Source organism: Dasypus novemcinctus, chromosome 25 (genome assembly GCF_030445035.2).
Source record: "Dasypus novemcinctus isolate mDasNov1 chromosome 25, mDasNov1.1.hap2, whole genome shotgun sequence".
NCBI classification, from domain to species: Eukaryota; Metazoa; Chordata; class Mammalia; order Cingulata; family Dasypodidae; genus Dasypus; species Dasypus novemcinctus.
Window position 1 is genome coordinate 20,757,669 of NC_080697.1, and position 17,666 is coordinate 20,775,334.

The 17,666-nt window shown below is 40.4% G+C and overlaps 1 protein-coding gene across 1 annotated transcript in view; it reads left to right on the top strand.

The window, feature by feature from the left end:
• The window catches only part of ALK (ALK receptor tyrosine kinase), a 769,970-nt gene that overhangs the window by 372,751 nt on the left and 379,553 nt on the right, over window positions 1-17,666 (top strand). The window contains exon 4 of the mRNA XM_004452341.3: window positions 16,429-16,630. Coding sequence (XP_004452398.2) covers window positions 16,429-16,630 — 202 coding nt within the window. The remainder of the gene's footprint in view (window positions 1-16,428; window positions 16,631-17,666) is intronic.

The following is a 17,666-nucleotide window of genomic DNA, read 5'->3' on the forward strand; positions in this document are numbered from 1 at the left end:
TTTCTTCTGTAAACAAATGTTTTTTTCTAAACCTTATTATAAATATTTAACAATTTTTCCTTTGTCCTAAACAACTGTCTGCTCTTTGGTGTTTTTTTTTTAAATGTCCTGATTTTTGATATACAAAGCATTTCTGTTTTCTAGGGAAATTAATAGCCTGTCCCTATTTATTTACTCCTGGTTACCAGTGGCTGTTAGAATGTAAGCTGCAAGGTAACAACTGCATCTTTCGGCTAAGATAGCAACTGTGTCTTTTGGCTCTTGCAGTGGAGTCATTTCACCATCAGCTCCTTTAACTGGGCTTTAGATACAGAATTTCTGAATTGAAGTCAACATAAATCATACACATTAAGTCCCAACAAAGGGAGTGATCAGGCAACAATAGCCATTTCCCGAAATGGATAGGTCAAATACTAGGAGATTCATTGCATTTGATGAATACATGGGAACCTCTTATATTTTTTAATGTAACATTTTGTGTTAGCTATGTATCTTTAAAAAAAAACACAATAAAAAATTTGCTAAAAAAAAAAATACTCACAGATTGCTCCTAGGTTCAGAAGTACTAGATTTAAATGTAATCCTCATAGCCATGTGATGTGTGAGGCTGTTCAGCAGGTTCCAAGAGCTTGGCCTAAGGTCCTAAGCCAAAGCACAAATGCCCACAGCAGCCTGGCAAGTAAAGTAAATGAGGGGAGTGAGCCAGCCATGGGCAAGATGATAAATGGCCACTGACCCTTGGCCTCAGCAAAGGGAACAGTAGGGAATGGTGGGGACTGTGAGGAACTGGAAAGTACATGGCTATCTGAATGGATAATCGCTACTCAGCTAGAGCCAAATTATTACCACCTAAACAACAGGCCCAGGATTGCCAGATCTCCTTTTTTTTTCCCTCATCCAGAGCAGCTGGATATCCACATACTTATATAATTGACATCTCCCAACTTTTAAACATTGAAAACAATTCAAAATCAAATGCCAGAGCTGGCCAAGGCATGAGCCAGATGAAACCCATCCATGGACAATGTGTTCTGAGGGCTGATGATTTTTAAGGTCTTTTATAAAACCGTCTTCTCTAGGCTGGAATTATTGTTTTGCAATTTAGATCTCACTTGAAATTTAGGTCTCTTCTCTCCTCCTAGCTCTACTAGCTGTGGAAGTCCTAAAGAGAGCTCAATTTACAGCACAATACAAGGTTCACTTATGAAGTCTCTCACTTAGTGATTTCTGTGAATATGATTATGCTTAAAATTTCTAGCCAAAGACCCATAAAGTGATTGGTGTACCTTTAAAATGATTGTTCTTATCAAATACCACTGAAGGGTCTAATGCAAAGCTGTTATAGGACACTCAAATTTAATTTAAATTTAATCCTCATAAATATAAAAGGTCAAATTGGTAACTTCATGTATACAGTTTAATTGCATAAAATTGTTTAAATTTTTAAGTTAAAAACAAAATTAAATGGCAAGGAACAAATGGGAGTAATTTCTTCTAGCAAATACAATAGGCAAAGGATTATTAGCCTATTTTTAAAGAGTTCTCACAAATCAATGAGGAAAATCCTAAGCCTCCAATAGATAACTGAACAAAAGAAATGAACAGACAATTCACAAAAGAGGAGAATCAGCTAATTAAGGGATGTATGGGGAAATGATTCAACCTCACCAGTAATTAAAGAAATGCAAATTGAATCAACAAATATTGTAATTCCCAGTTCTTGTAAGGTGTAATCAAACAGGTACCGCTATGCATTACTGATAGAGAGAATAGAAAATCTTGGTGGCAGGCAATTGGTTAATACAAATTAAGAGTTTGGGTCTGTTAAACAAATACTGAGCTCCTTCTTTTTACTAGGCATTGGGTGTTTGCAGATGAGTAAAAGCTGCCCTCACTCTTGGTACAGATGCGAGTTATTCCAATATTAGGTGGTAAATGGAGGATGCATCCACAGCAAGTACCAAATGCAAGGGGCTAAATATGTAGCTCAGGTGAAAGGGTTTGAGAAGTTTATTTGAATAAGTGGTCCTGAGCTGAGTGTTCAAGAGTAAGTAGAATTTAGCCAGGTGAAGAAGGGTAACGGGAAAGAAAAGAAGAGAAGGGAAGGCATTCTAGGCAGAAGATACATCATGGGCCAAGGCATGGAGTCTATAAGATGTGTGGAGCATCAAGTGTAGGCAGAAGGGCTTGGTGGGAGCCTGGCCAGATCACAGTGCTTTGCTTGCTTGCTTGTGTCGTGATTTGGAACTAAGTACCCTAAACATCCTCTAAAACTTAATCTATTCCTGTAGGTGTGAACATATTGTAAGTAGGACCTTTGGATGAAACTACTTCAGCTAAAGCATGGCCCACCTCAATTAAAATGGATCTTAACCTTATTACTGAAGTCTGTTATAAGTGGAATGAAATTTTGATAGAGAGAGAGCCAAAAGAAGCAAGAAGCTGCAATTCAGTGGATCCTGGAAGAGAACAGAGAGGCCAGAAGAAGCTGACACGTACATTTCCATGTGGCAGAGGAGCCCAAGACCAAGGATCACCTGCAGCCAGCCCCAGAATGCCAGTCATGGGAAGAAAGCCTAGCCTTGATGACAACTTGATATGGGCTTTTTCCTAGCCTCAAAACCATTAGCCACTATTTCTCATTGTTTAAGCCAACCCATTGAATGGTATTTGCTTGAGCAGCCAAGGAAACTCAAATACCATGCTTAGGTAGCATGAACTTCATCCTGAAGGCAGTGTGAAGGGTAGAAGCAGGGAATGGACACAATCAGATATGTGATTTTAAAACTCCTGCATAAAAGTCATTGTGGTTTATTTTTCTAATTTCAAAAGTAATAGATGTTGTAGCAATTTTTAAAAAAGCATAATGAATAAAACCCTATTACCCAGAGTTAGCCATTTAACATTTGCATGAATTCCCTTAGGTGTTTTATTTTTCCTTATGAATATTCTACTAAATTGGGGTAATACTCTACATACTGTTTCATAATGCCTTTTATGCATGTCTTTTCCCACCTGACGATAGACTGTGAACATTCTAAGTATTTCTCCAGCATGGTGGTTGAATTAGTTTCCTATTGCTGCTGTAACAATTTCTCCACTTAAAACAACACAAATCTATTGTCCTGAGATTCTTGAAGTCAGAAGTCTAAAATCGGTCTACAGGGCTGTGCTCTTTCTGAAGGATCTAGGGTACAATCTGATCCCTTGCTTTTTCCAGCCTTTAGAAGGTGCCCACATCCCTTGACTTATGGCCCCACACCACTCTAACCTCTGCTTCCATCTTCACATCTCCTCTGGTTGTGAATCTCCTGCCCCCCTCCTAAAAGGACATTTATGATTCCATGGGGCCCATCCAGGATAACCTCCCCATCTCAAGATCCTTGACTTACTCACATCTGCAAAGCCTCTTTTGCCATATAAAGTAATATGTTCACAGGTTCTGGGGAGTAGGATGTGGACTTCTTTGTGGGGGGGCCGGAACATTAGTCAGCTGACCACAGTGGTAATGGGTGCAAGTCCTGGGCCCATTTCTTTGTTCTGATGCTTACTCAATTACCATCTGCATGGCCTTGAGAAGCTGTGTCACCCTCTGGTTTTATTTTCTCATCTGTACAAAGGAGATGACAGTTACAGTACCAAACACATGGGATTGTTAAGGATGAAATTAGATCTTGAATATGTAAAAGTGCCTGATTCTCAGTAAAAGAAAGCCATTCTTATTATAATTAATAATTCTCAGTCATTCTTTGAGGAGAGTTTTTTATGGCTTCCTGAAGTACTTCGTCATATTGATGCACCTTACTTCATTCAACCATCTCCAACTGTTGGGCATTTGCAATTTCTAAATATTAGCTTCCATAAATAATGCTGAAAAGCCTTGTAAACAAGTCTTTATACATAACCCTGTTTCTTTAGAGTAAATTGCTAGAAAGGGAATTTGGGGTTCAAAGAATATGTATAGTTTAATGTTTGTGATACATGTTGGTAGATGTTTTAGTTTCCTTGGCTGCTCAAGAAAATACTGTGCAGAAGGCTGGCTTAAACAATGAGAATTTATTCACTCAATTTTGAGGCCAGGGAAATGTATAAATCAAGGCTTCTTCAAGGTGATGCTTTCTTCCAGAAGATTGTGGCATTCAGGGGCTGGCTTCTGGGGATCCATGGTCCTCAGTTTCTCTGTCACATGGCAAGGCACATGGTGGCCTCCCCTAGCCTCCTCAGCTCTTGCCTGGGTTCTGCTGAATTTCAGCTTCTTGCTGAATTTTCTGTCTGAATTTCATTCCACTAAAAAGGATTCCATTGAGAGAATTATGACCCATCTGGATTGAGTGGGGCCACTCCTTAACTGAAGCAGTCTCATAAAAAGCATTTTTTGATCAAGCATTTTTTTTTGTCATTTTCTTCATTAACAAGGAGAACTTAGTCGTGTCATTTAGCCAGTCTATGCTCATTTGCTCATCTTTTGGAACACTGGAGAAACAATCGAATTTGTTTTTAGAATTAAATAAGATAAATGTGCTTAGACAGGATTTTTTAAGTGTTTCTTCCATAATTTGTTAAGCTACCTTTTGCCTGTTATTTTATTTTTTGAAGTTGAAATAAGGCATTTTTTTTAAAGGTCCTTGTTATAATGGGTTTCACACCCACATGAGTGGATTAAATTTAGGAACATATTTGTCTGGGGAATGTACAGCTCTAAACCACCACAGTAGACTGCCCTCCAGAAAGATGATAATATTCAGATATGCTGAACAGCTTTATCTATAATACCCGAAACTTGGAATCAACTCAATTGTCTAAACTAAACAAATAGTTTGAAATGTAGTAAATCCATGTATTGCAGTATTATATAAGGATTTATAAAAATGTTTGCAAAGTCTTTGTAAATACGCAGGAAATGCTTATAACAATGTTAAGTGAAAGAGTAGTCAAAAAAAGTGTATCTAGTGGAATTATAAATTTCAAAAATCTTATGTTTATGGAAGAACAAAAAGACAAAATAGAAAGATCAAAGTCATTTTTCCTCTTACCATTTTTTTCTAAATTGTATTTAATAATGAGCATGTACATTGTTTGTAACAAAAGAAAAATAATTTCCCTGGAAAGCATGATTTGTCATTCTCTTTGAAGACTGTTATTGAAATTTAGTCTCACATTGCAAGTAGATCTTTAAATAAGCACCCATAGTAATGAAGCCTATATTTCAATTTTCTGGTTGAAAATTTTTCAGATACAAAGTCACCTCCTTGAGCCTTATCTATATATTCAAAGACTGTAGGGTTTAGAGATTTCTACCTAATAGTGTTGAAATCAGCAGTAACATCAGCAGCCATTATTCCCCAAAGGAAATGAAGCTAGCAGGACTCTGGGAGATACAGCATCATGTGTCCTCCCAAATGAAGTCCACCTGCTCTGCAAGGGCCACAGCCCGGGGGGAGGATCACCATTCAATTATGTGCTTGGGCTCCTCGGTTCTGGCCCCATCTGCATTACCCTGAGCTGATATTACAGCCACTCATGGGCAAGTTACTCCGTATATTGGAGCTTACTTCCTCATCCAAAAAGTGGGTATAATAATAGTCCTACCTTATAAGGTTATTGGAGAGCCACATAAAGTCACGCTTACAAAATGTCAACATACTGTGCAGGGCGTGGTGGCGTTGGATAAGATGTTAGCCGTCACTGTCATTATCATCCTCCAGTTCACTCGCTGTTTTTGAAGATAGAAACAGCGAGGCCTAAAGAAATGTGACTTGTTGCAGTTTAGAGGAAAGAGCCATGGGTTTGGAGTCAAGTGAACTGGATTGTAAAAGTGGTTCAAGCACTTACTCTTCCTGCGTCTTGGCGCAAGACACTTAATCCTTAGAATGGTGATGGCCAATAGACACATAGTATAAGCCAAAAATGTAATTTTCAATCTTCTAGAAGCTACATTACAAATAGTGGAAATAAATGGGTGAAATTAATTTTAATAATATATTTTATTTAACCCAATAAATCCAACATTATCATCTCAACAGGTAATCACTATAAAAATGATTAATGAGCTATTTTATATTCTTTTTTTCTGTACTGAGTCTTTTTAAAAATCCAGTATGTATTTTATACTTACAACACATTTCAATTTGAATGCTTAATTTTCATCTGAAGTACTTCATCTCTATTTCATAAAATTTATAGTGGAAAAATTAGATTACCATGTCCAGGTTGTTCCAAATATATTTTTCCAATAACTGAGTCAAATGTCAGTTTTAAGTATAAATTAATTAAAATTAAATAAAATTAAAAATTCCATTCCTCAGTCTCACCAGCCATATTTCAAGTACACCATACCTGCATAGGACCAGAGGCTCCTGCATTAGATGCACAGCTACAACTGGGGATAGCATCTGCTTCATTGAGTTGCTGTTAGGTTGTTTGCATGAGAAAGTTTTACAAATCATAAAATGATTGCTTCTCCTCCCAGTTAACCAGCTGATAAGAGTTGGCTCAGGGACCAGAACTGGGCATCTGTCATTTCCACTTTTGGACATCTGAAATTTGAATACTCCTCTTCAGTCTGGCTTTAACTTAAAAAAATTTTTTTTTTTAACTGTGATTCACAGTGAGAAATCCCTTTTGCATCACAGCATAGGATAAATAAATGTGTGTGTATGTGTACATACAGATCAGCGGCCATTATTTCCCCAAAGAAAGGTACAATACTCACACTTTAAAATTTCATTCTATTCTTCCTCCTTCTGCCTTCCCCTTCCCCTTATTATTTTTCTTTAATGCTGGTCGTGATCCACTAAATTGATTCAACGGGTTGCAAATCACAACTTGAAAAACACTGATCTTAAGATTCCAAACTTTCAAGCATTTTTAAAACCGATTTGTTTTGTGTTGCAAGAAAAGTAACTTCTATAGCTGCTGGTTGGTTAAAAAAGGAAAAAAAGAAAGCCCTGCCTAAGATAGTTAAGAATGGCACTATTTTGTAGCAGATGCAAATTGATAATATAAATGACTTATTGTTGTTAAATATTTTGTATTCCATCACCAGAAAACACTGCCCCAGCACTGAGTTAGACCTTAGAGATAGAGCACATCCAAGACGGTCAAGCTTCTTCCATCACAGAGCCTCAGCTGCAAAAAGCCAGGTGTCCTCCCTACGGAAGCTTAGGCAGAAGAAGATCTTGGGTGTTTTGTTTATTTTTCTCATAACAAGAGACAGGGGAAGCAGATGTGGCTCAAGCAATTGAGCTCCCACCTACCACATGGGAGGTCCTGGATTTGGTTCCTGGTGCCTCCTAAAGGAAATGAGCAAAACAGCAGGCTGACATGATGGGCTGGGGTGGTGAGTTGATGCAAGAAGATGACACAACAGGAGACACAATGAGGAAAAGATAATGAGAGATACAACAAAGTGGGGACCAGGGGTGGCTCAAGTGATTAAGTGCCTCCCTCTGACATGGGAGGTCCCAGGTTTGGTTCTTAGTGCCTCCTAAAAGGAGGTGCACACAGCAAAGAGACACAGCAAGTGCAAACAAAGAGGGAGTGGAGAGAAATAAATAAATTTTAAAAAAGAGAGAGAGGCAGTTCAGCACTGGTATGGATACACAACAATGCCATTAGGAACCCAATTCTCTTTACCTTTCTATTCCAAATGCTTATGCTTGTTCCAAATGCTCATGCTTGTCACTTCATGGTCACAAGATAGCTGCCACACCTCCAGGCATTAATTATGTTCATGTTCCAGGCAAGCAGAAGAAAGAAGCAAGATGAGGAACTTTCCCCAAAAATTCCATGCACAGAGGGTTGCCCCTAAAAAAAAAAAAAAAAAAAAAAAAAATAAAGTACAGGATGCCCATGCAATATTTGGGAAATATACAAAAACCAATATTCATTGTTTATCTGAAACTTACGTTTAACTGAGTGCCATGTATTTTTATTTACTAAACCTGGCAACTCTTATCAACACAATTCTGCTCACATTTTATTGACCCTAGCTGTGTTTCATGGCCACTCCAAGTGCAGGGGAGGTTAGTTAAATTAAGTAAGTTTTGACTTTCGAGAATCAGTAAAAGATGAACGTTAGAGAGGAGGAAGCTGGTCCCAGTGTTGAGTAAGTCAGGATCTGCTACAGGTCAGTTCTCCTTGAGTCTTTCTTGCAGGACTTAGTTTGGGTTTTTATCTGCCATCAGCGGGAAACCATTGAAGAGTTTGAAATAAGGGAGTGACTAATTATCTTAAGTTTAAGAAGATGGCTCGGCTGCCGTGTGCAGAATGTACTGGTGGGGCATGGGGAAGAGTAAGACGAGACTGGGAAACCAGTTAGAAGGACTTTGTGAGCTCAGCCATCTACCCTGCCCTCTCCTTCCTGCATGTCAGTTTCTTCCTCTGAAGGAGGAAAGGGTTGAGCAGGACTGTCTCTTAGTGCCCTGCCCTGCCCGGGTGGGGCCCTCAGCCTTCTCCTGCTTGGCGTTGGCTTGGTTGCTGATCCTGGCCCACGCATCATGCTCCCTCTTCACCAGTGGGCTGACAGTCACAGCACGTGGAACGTCAGAACTTTTTTGCGAGGCTGGGATCCTATGAGACTCCTACAAGGAAATGGATGGAAAATTGCTTTTTAAAATTTGTAATTAAAAAAAAATCAATGAATTGCACAGAAAAAGTAATAAAACTTGCTACCTCTCAGCAAAAATTTAAAAAGTAACATGGAGATTTTTATACCCTGACATCGGGGACTTAAAACAAACATTGAACAATCTGGTTGCAGAGCTAAGCACCTAAGTGGAAAAGGGAAAACTTGATCGTGCTTCTTTCTCTCTGAAATGGATTTCGTTGCACTGAAAGCCCTCTGGTCCCCTTGCCTACCCCTTCTGCAGCAGATACTTCTAGCTCTCCTTCCTTCCATTTCTCATTGAGTTAAACCAATTGTTTAGCTTTCATTTGGCTTCCCCTTTTTCCCTCTTGTCAGGTCAAGTGCTTTTCTATTTTCCTTGAGGATTACCAAAAGGAACTCTTAGAGGGAGAACCAAAAAAGGTTTTTCAGCACTTGAGCTTCTGCTTCCTTCTTTGTATTTGCTTTGCCTTTTATTATCTAGTTTGCTGACACCCCAGGACACACGTGCAGTATGTAGAGATTATTGGCTTTTTCCCTTTTTCCTAAATGAAACATGTTCCTTGGAAAAAGATCACTTGACATCTTCCCCAAAAAGGATTTACTCTTTTTAACAGGGTCAAATATTTGAAAGTGGATATACACACACACACACAGATAAGTGTGTGTGTAGACACATATATCTGTATGTATATATTTATACACATACATATACACACATAAACATATATGTATATACACACATATAGATACTATACACATGTGCGTACATGCACACAACCATAAACATGTTTACCATTTCTAGGGAACTTTTGCCCCAATTAGCTTGCTTTGCATTTTTTAATTTATAAGTCTGCCAAACCTGCATGCACATCACTACTTCCAGCCTACAATTGAATTCACTGTGTTAAGATACGAATACTCTCTGTCAAGAAAAAGCAACCCCTACCTCCCTTCCCTCCCTAAATGAACACACTTCGTTTTTCTAATCATTCAATCTCAAAAACTGATACCATTTCTATCAAGGTGCTTTCAAATGAAGGTACAGAAAAGTAATGCATTTGGGTCGTGGTAGTGAAGGAAGTGAAGGGTAGTGGGGAGTTCATCCTGAACACTTGACAAAAGGCAGAGTGAGATGGTGAACGTGCACGCACCTGGGCTCGAGGGCTGGTCCTAACACAGCTCAATGCTCAGGGACCTCATGTAAACCCCGCACCCACCCCCGCACTGAGTTTACTCACCTACAAGATGAAAGGGTTGGACCTCTCAGCCTTTGAAGTTCTTTATTCCAAAGTCATCCCACTATGAGGCAAAGTATCCAATGAGGATATCCTACCTATTCCTTCTTCTTAATTTAAAATTAATTAAAATTCTGCTTTTAAACCTAAGACCTGACCTGAGGCTACATAGGGCAATAATATTCAAATTTGAAAAATAAGCAGTTAGGGGACACGTTCAAGGGTCCCCATAGTCCTTGGCCAGTTCATAAGACCATTTGAACAGAGGAGATTTTCAAATACTGCCCATTCATTGTGGGGCCAGCTGATGTCCCAAGGAGTCATTTCAAAAGGAGGACCTGTTCATCTGGGCCCCAACTACTCTTGGCCTGTGACCTCTCAGAGACAATCAGATGGAAAGGCTTGAGACAGCTGCTGGATCCAAGCCTCAAAACTGTAAAAGTAAAGAAAAAAGAGCGGCCTGCATACAATGGGACATTTGACTGACTGAAAACATCATTGTAGATTTCCACCATGGACAGGCACATAGCAGCTGTTCTACTAGACAGGGAGTCTGTAAATCTCGCTTTAAATTCCAGATTCACTACTAATTTGCCCAGTAAGGACTTTGGGCAAGTCCTTAACTTCTTTGCTTCTTGATTTTCTCTCTAGTATAGCAAGGGATTAAACTGCATGGCCACCATGTCGGTTTCAAGCTCTGGCATTTTGAATGGCAGATATGGAATGTACCATGTCTCCCTGAGGAAGTTTCCTGAAGATGGAGGGACTAATGTAAGTGTCCAGTGAAAACACATTCAGGGAAATAAATGTACTGAAGATGGTGGCTCTCCAGTATGGCTAATATCCCAGTAATGCAATTGGTAGCCTTAATGAAATTGGTATAAATTTAAAAAGGATGTCAGTAGATTCCAAGAAGAGGGGAAGTGATTTTTAAGGAGTAAATAGAAGTGTGAGAGATATGGTAAAGGAGACAGATAAACATTTGAATAAAGAGAAAAGCAATTAACCACTGCTGGAAAAACAAACTGTACAAGAAAGTCCTGGTTCAAGTACAAAGCAAATTAAAATATGCCACTGTTTTGAGAAGTGACCATGTTAAAAAAAAAATGAGACACACACAGAGAAACAGTAAGACAGAGAAAGAGAGAGAAAGTGAGAAAATGAGAAAATAAAGCCGTTTGATCCTGAGCTGGAACCATTCTCCTTGGAGTGGGATGGATGTGTTATTGGACTTGTAGAGAAGGTTATAAATACAACCCTTATTCACTGCAGTGAAAAAATGTATATTCATCATTATAAAGACTCTATTTATTGATTTTCAATGCTTAACATCAACCTGTTAACCAAACACAGAAGATTTAATCATTCTTACACAACCTTGACAACTTACAGAAAAGCACAGCTGACTTGGAAAGTGGAGGTGGAAAAGGAAACGTGCGGAGAAGGGCACAAAGACCGATAGGCTCATCTTACAGTGAGGAACCAACTGGTCCTGCTCAAAACTGATGCAACAAGTAATAAACGTGTCATGTACGTCAAAATGGTAAATAATAGAAGTTAAAAAATGATTTAAAAATATCTAGTATTCGGGAGCTAAAGTCTCATCTTTCTTATTTACAATCAATGTAAAAAGTCTGAAACTGTTACAGCAAAATATAACAGTATAACCATAATATTTAGAATTTTAAAGATAACAACCAGATGAAACTAAGCATCCTTTAAAATGTTGCTTCTGTGCCGTGGGACTTGGTAGGGGATCAGGATTTGAGGATAGGTTTAAAAATTATTATTATAAGGCATACATTTGACTTGCCGTGTGTATATATTATTTTAATTGCTAAAACCATTGAGTACACATTATGCTGGGTGCCAGATGTCTAGAGGAGGTAGCAGAAACATCTATGGAAACAAATGGTGCCAGGACAGGAGCTCTTCCTAGGGATGTATTTGTGTCAATCGGGAGAGAGGCAGGCAGGACAGGGAATTGCAGTCCTCTTCTCAGAAGGAAAGTTCACTTGATTATTTGGCCAATTGATTGAAACTGTTGGCTTAGAACCCTCAAGGGAGGTAAACTGGGGAAAGCCTTTAGGACTTGGGGGCTTGGCGACTCGATGTGATTCCGTTAGACTGATAATATTCTAGGCAGGCAGATAGAATGACTGGCAGTTTGGAGTTGTAGGAGTCTTTAGAGAGACTCTATCCAACACTTTCATTTTACAAACAAAGGACGCTTGGTGGTGGCAGAACTAAACTGGAGCTCAAATCCAGTCCTTCTGATTCCAAGTTCCAAGCTAGATAAGGTGCACTTCAGCCTATGACACCCCCAAAAAAGGAAACTGACATTTATCACACGAGTACTATGGCCAAGCATTGGTACTAGTCACACTATACATGTTATTTCATCTAATCCTCACAATCACCATATGAGGTGGGTTGTACCCATTTTCAGCTTGAGCAAACTAAGGTTATAGAGTTGAAATAATTTATGTAAGGTCTGTAAGTGGCTGGAAACAGAGCCTGGATATGAACGAATCTATCTGACCCTAAGGTTCATGCCCCTTGGTTTCTGTCTCATCATTTGAGACCTGCTGGTGGAGAGGAGTAGAGCATACCCCTGTGCTGGTGACCAAGGATAAAAGTAATAGCTGTTTCACTCTTAATCATTGAACATATCAACATAATTCAATAATAAGGCAAACAGGATCCTAGCACTGTAGAAGCAGGACTCTCTGATCTGCTTCTCCATTCCTTCCTAGCCCACACTGGGGGAAGGTTAGTGTACTGCCAGGCTATCCTTCTTAATTAGAAGGGATCCCAGGAGCTTTCACATAACCCCAAGCTATTCTGAGAAAAATAAATAGGAAACGGAAAAGAGGGAGAGGAGAGATAAATTCTTACTGACTTTTAAAGATTTATGCTGACAATATCCCAAGGAGCTTAAGAATGTATTTTTTTCCCTTTTTTTTGGTAGAGGAAAGCTGCTGATGAAGAGATAGTGCTCAACTATAGTATCATTGAAAGTGAAAATACTTTAAGCTTGGTCTCTTATTGATACTCCGGTTGCACAAAATAAAATTCATATAAACATCATCTCATATATTGGAACTGGAAAAATAATCTATCTTCCAGTCAGTTTTGAAAGAGCTCCATATTGAAGTACTGAATTACCGGGACAGGGTTTGCATGCGTTTCTACACCCAGGACTGAGGAACAGTGGTGCAGGAATAGCTCCCAGCCCCAACGCCTTCAGCTTGATTTTTCTCCCTATGCTGGTGAACTTGAGTTTCCCAGGACTCTGTGTGTGTGTGCATGAGCACACGCATGTGCACATGCACGCAGCTTTCTAAGGACAAACTGCCTTCATTTTGCCCACATTCTTTCCTTTAGTATCTTAAAAAACTGATGGCTGCAACCCAACTTTCTACCGCTTGAAAACATCAGAGAAGGGTCACAGACCCAGGACAAATGTGCTGCTCCCCTGCGTGAAAATGGTCTCACAGGACATAGCACTGGCTTTGTCCTAACCCCAGACCATGACCCTAAAGAGTTCAGAACCAGATTATCCCCAGAGAAATGCTACAGCGCCCTCTCCTGTTCTGGACAGACATACTAACTAGTATTGGAAACCCTGGCAAGCCCCAGAGCCCATCCCCAACATGGTGCCCTCACTTTCAACTCTTACATGCTAAACGCTCCACAAGAGCATTTAATCACATCCTTGCCCTGGTGTGGACTAGAGGTGTAGGATGAGATTAGGTCAGTACTGATGTCCCCTGTTCTCACATCATACCAGATGTGAGATCTTCCTGAAGTCCCACACCAATGATGTCACTGTCCTGCTCACAAACCTCTTCTGGATCCCTACTGTTCACAAAATAAAGCTGAAAATCTTGGGCTAGACGTGTGGTACTCTTTATGGTCATAGCCCACAACCACTATCATCCCGGTCATCCTTATTTCTTCACCTTCCCTTCCTGCACCCCATTCCTCAGCCAGACTCCACTGTTCACTGATTTCTACCTATGTCTTCACTCCTTTTTACCTCAACTCCTGCAGGGCCAGATCTGCAAGTATTTTTGTTATCCCCTCTCATTAAGACGTAGCTCAAAGTTCATCTCCTTATGAATCTTCCCAACTGAACCTAATGTCTCATTCCAGGGGCTTCCCTACGTACTTTACTCGTATGTGCCTTATGACCTTATAATCTCCACTTTTTCTTATAGACACCACTACCACTACTACCACTACTGGGCTGTGTCTGGCTCATGTTTGTGTCCCCAGGACAGAGCCATTGTTTGGACATTTGCCCCAAAACAGGCATCCTGTAAATGGAATTTGAGGGAGGGCTAGGAGAGAATAAGGAAGGAAGTGAACAAATGAATTTGGTCCAGTGCCCATTTGTTCCTCTTTCTCCCTCGCCATGCCTCTGATTTCTTGACCTGCATAACCTAACTTCAGGTTATGCAGCTGATCATATTTTAGGCGAAAGGATACAGAAGGTTATTGAGAATGATACAAGGGAAAGAGCACTGAATTAAAGTCCAGAGACCTATAGTCTTGTCTTGACTTTCAAACTAAGACTTTAGATACATCAGTACCCCACACTGATCTCTACCTACTTCTCTAGAAAAGTAAGAGGTTTGTATTAGATGATGTTTAAGACCTTTCACATTCCAAATCTTTGATTCTAATTCCTCTTCTTTTCCTCTGTGCCCAGAAGAAAAAGAACATTTTCCCCATTGTAAAATAGAATAGTGATATAAATTACATATTGAAAGTTGTAGGGCACTTTTGTACTTTTCAAATGTCCCTATAGCATGCTCAAACCTCCCCAAAATTACAGAGTGTTGAGTTTCCAGTACTGTTCCTCAAGTCCCCTCCCCATGCCCGCCCCACCCCTAGCTCAGAAGCTATCTTGGGCTGACCTCATCCTGATTTTACTTTTATTTACTTCCAGAATATTGCAAATCTCTAGTTCCTGGTACAATATCTTCTCCCTAGAAAATACTTTACTTGTGGTAGAAATTCCCCTTCTTTTCATTTGCATCATTCTTTAGCATAGGCTGTTAGTTCATTTGCCTATATGGTAAATTGGGATATCAGCAGAAGGATACTAATATGCAGCATGCGGGATGGTTTAAAAGGCTGAGCACTCATTAGTTGGTTCCCACTGAGGAAGTCAGGGATCTTGATGGAAGAGATTTCTACTGCAAAAGTAACAGCATCAAATGGTCCAAAATGTCAGTGCACAAGTGCAGCAAGTAAAATTAATGCATCATAAGGAATGCCTAGAGCAATAAAACATGATACACTTTTGTGTCAAAAGTAATCCTCATGCATGTAGGTTTCTTGTAGGTCACTTGGTCTGTGCTACTGGAATTAGGGTCAGTGTGGCCTAGAAAGAAACTGCCTCAGACGCGGCACCAGGAGGATTTGTAAGGCTTTCTTTGTGGAGACCAGTTGCAAATTCCCATGACTCATAGACTCAGAAAACTGAAATGGATCTTAGAGATTATTGAGCTCAGCCAATTCTTCTCACCCCATTTCATAAACGAGAGAACTGAAACCCAAGATAGTTAAAACTTTGCCCAAATCACCCACTCTCACTTCAGGAGCAGACCCCACATTCTTAACAACTTCGTAGTAAGTGACCCAAATGATCTGCCTCCAAGCCACCCTCTTTCAGGAAAAATCTTTTAACTGGTCATAACTGTTTAAGAGTCTAGAGCCAACCCACACATTCGGGGAAACAGAATTTTACAGATGTAAATTGAGTCTCAACTTGCCTTGAATGTGATGTTGAGATCTCAAGTCAGTTCTGATTTTACCATTTACCTGTTGGGTGGCCCAGGGTGCCAGAGGTCCTGGTTTGTAGGTGTGGGGCTACACTAAACAATTGTCTGCAAGATGACTCTGATGCAGTGGCCCCACTCCTGCCACATTTGTGGAGGGAGTGACTCTCTTCAAGCTGCCAGCCTGGACCAGCACACAAATCTCTAAGAATGTCTTAGTGACTCAGTTGTGTTTCTATTTCTGGTCACTGTTTGGGGTGGAGGTGATACCCCCTAGCCTTCACATTTCCCATGGGATGCTGTTAGTTGTGCTTATTGACTGGCAGAAGGTCTATGAGCTTACATCTCTACTTTAACTTGGATGACTGTAAATTTAAAACTTCAAATAAGTGATGATGTCTAGGGTGCTTCCTCTCTGCCTAGAACTATGCAAAGTTCTCTCCATGCATTATCTCATATAATCCTCACAATCACCCTTTGAAAGAGAGATTTTTATGCCCATTTTACAGATCAGGGACCTAAGGTTCAAGGACAGGGGCTAGTAAGTCATGAGCTAAGATTAGAGCCTAGTTATGTCTGATTGAAAAGCCCAGGCCCCAGTCACCGTCCTCCTACTTTGGGTTATACTTTACAAAGAAAAGATAGGAGAAGGGGAAGGGGTTAGACATGTGGACAGAAGGATGAGAGGACTATGGCAGTGCAGGCTTTGATGCCCTCACCTCTAAATCCTGCCACAGAGCTGCTGCTGGCACTCCTGACTTGACACATCTTCGCTCTCTCTGTCTCTTCCCAGGCTCCTTCCTCCTCCTCAACACCTCAGCAAATTCCAAGCACACCATCCTGAGCCCATGGATGAGGAGCAGCAGTGAACACTGCACACTGGCTGTCTCGGTGCACAAGCACCTGCAGCCCTCTGGGAGGTACGTCGCCCAGCTGCTGCCCCACAATGAGGCAGGACGAGAGATCCTCCTGGTGCCCAGCCCAGGGAAGCACGGGTAAGTCCTTTCCATGTCCAAAATCAATTTTATCAAAGGTGATTTAGCTTTTGGCTGCAAATTTCCAGAATCTGAGATGTCTACTTACAGCTCACAATGGTCTTAAAATGGGTAAGGTCCGGATTGAGCCAGTACATCTAATATCCCTTGGAAATGTCTCAGGCTTTGACCTATGGGTTCCTCTGATCACCTTGGCTTGGTGATCTTTCCAGAGACCAGCTGTTAGGGTGGACATTTAACAAGTGGGTGTTAAAGATATTCATTTCCCAAAGTCCAGATGGAGCCAAAAAGCAAACAGCCAAGGGGAGTGGAAAAGGCAGAAATTAAAGTAATTTAATATGCCAGAAGTTGGAGAACTTGCAGAACTTGGGCAGAACCAGGGCAAGGCAGGAAATGACAACATACTGTGGCTACCCAAGCAGGTCTTAGAGAACTGTGGGGTCTCAAAGTGGAATTGGTTAGGGACACTACATCAGTACCAATTCCATGGTGATGGTAAAAGAGGTTTATCCTAGAATCTCTAATGCTTGCACAACATAGAAGACACACCCAATATCCACAACAATGAAATCCTCTAAGCTTTCTGGAAATACTCACTTGTTTACTCAACAATACATAGGGCTCCTTGAAGTAGTGACATTGGAAAGCAAACATGAGGCAGGGCATCTGTATTAGACAGCCAAAAAGGGTGCTGATGCAAAGAACCGGAAATCTGTTGGCTCCTATAAAAGGTATTTATTTGGGGTAGAAGCTTACAGTCACAAGGCCCTAAAGAGTCCAACTCAAGTACCATAAGAGGTACTTCCTCACACAAAGTCTGTTGCCATGTGTTGATGTGAGATGGTGAGTGATATCTACAAGGGTTCAGCCTTCCTCTTTCCTCTTATGGCTTTGTGGTCTCAGCTTCTTTCAACCTCAGCTATAGGCTGGCATAACAATTGTCTCTCTCCCTGAGGCTCATTTCTTCTGACCTCAGCTACTCTGTTCTATTCACAAGGTCAGCTATAGACTATCAGGCTCATCTCTCTTTCCGCGG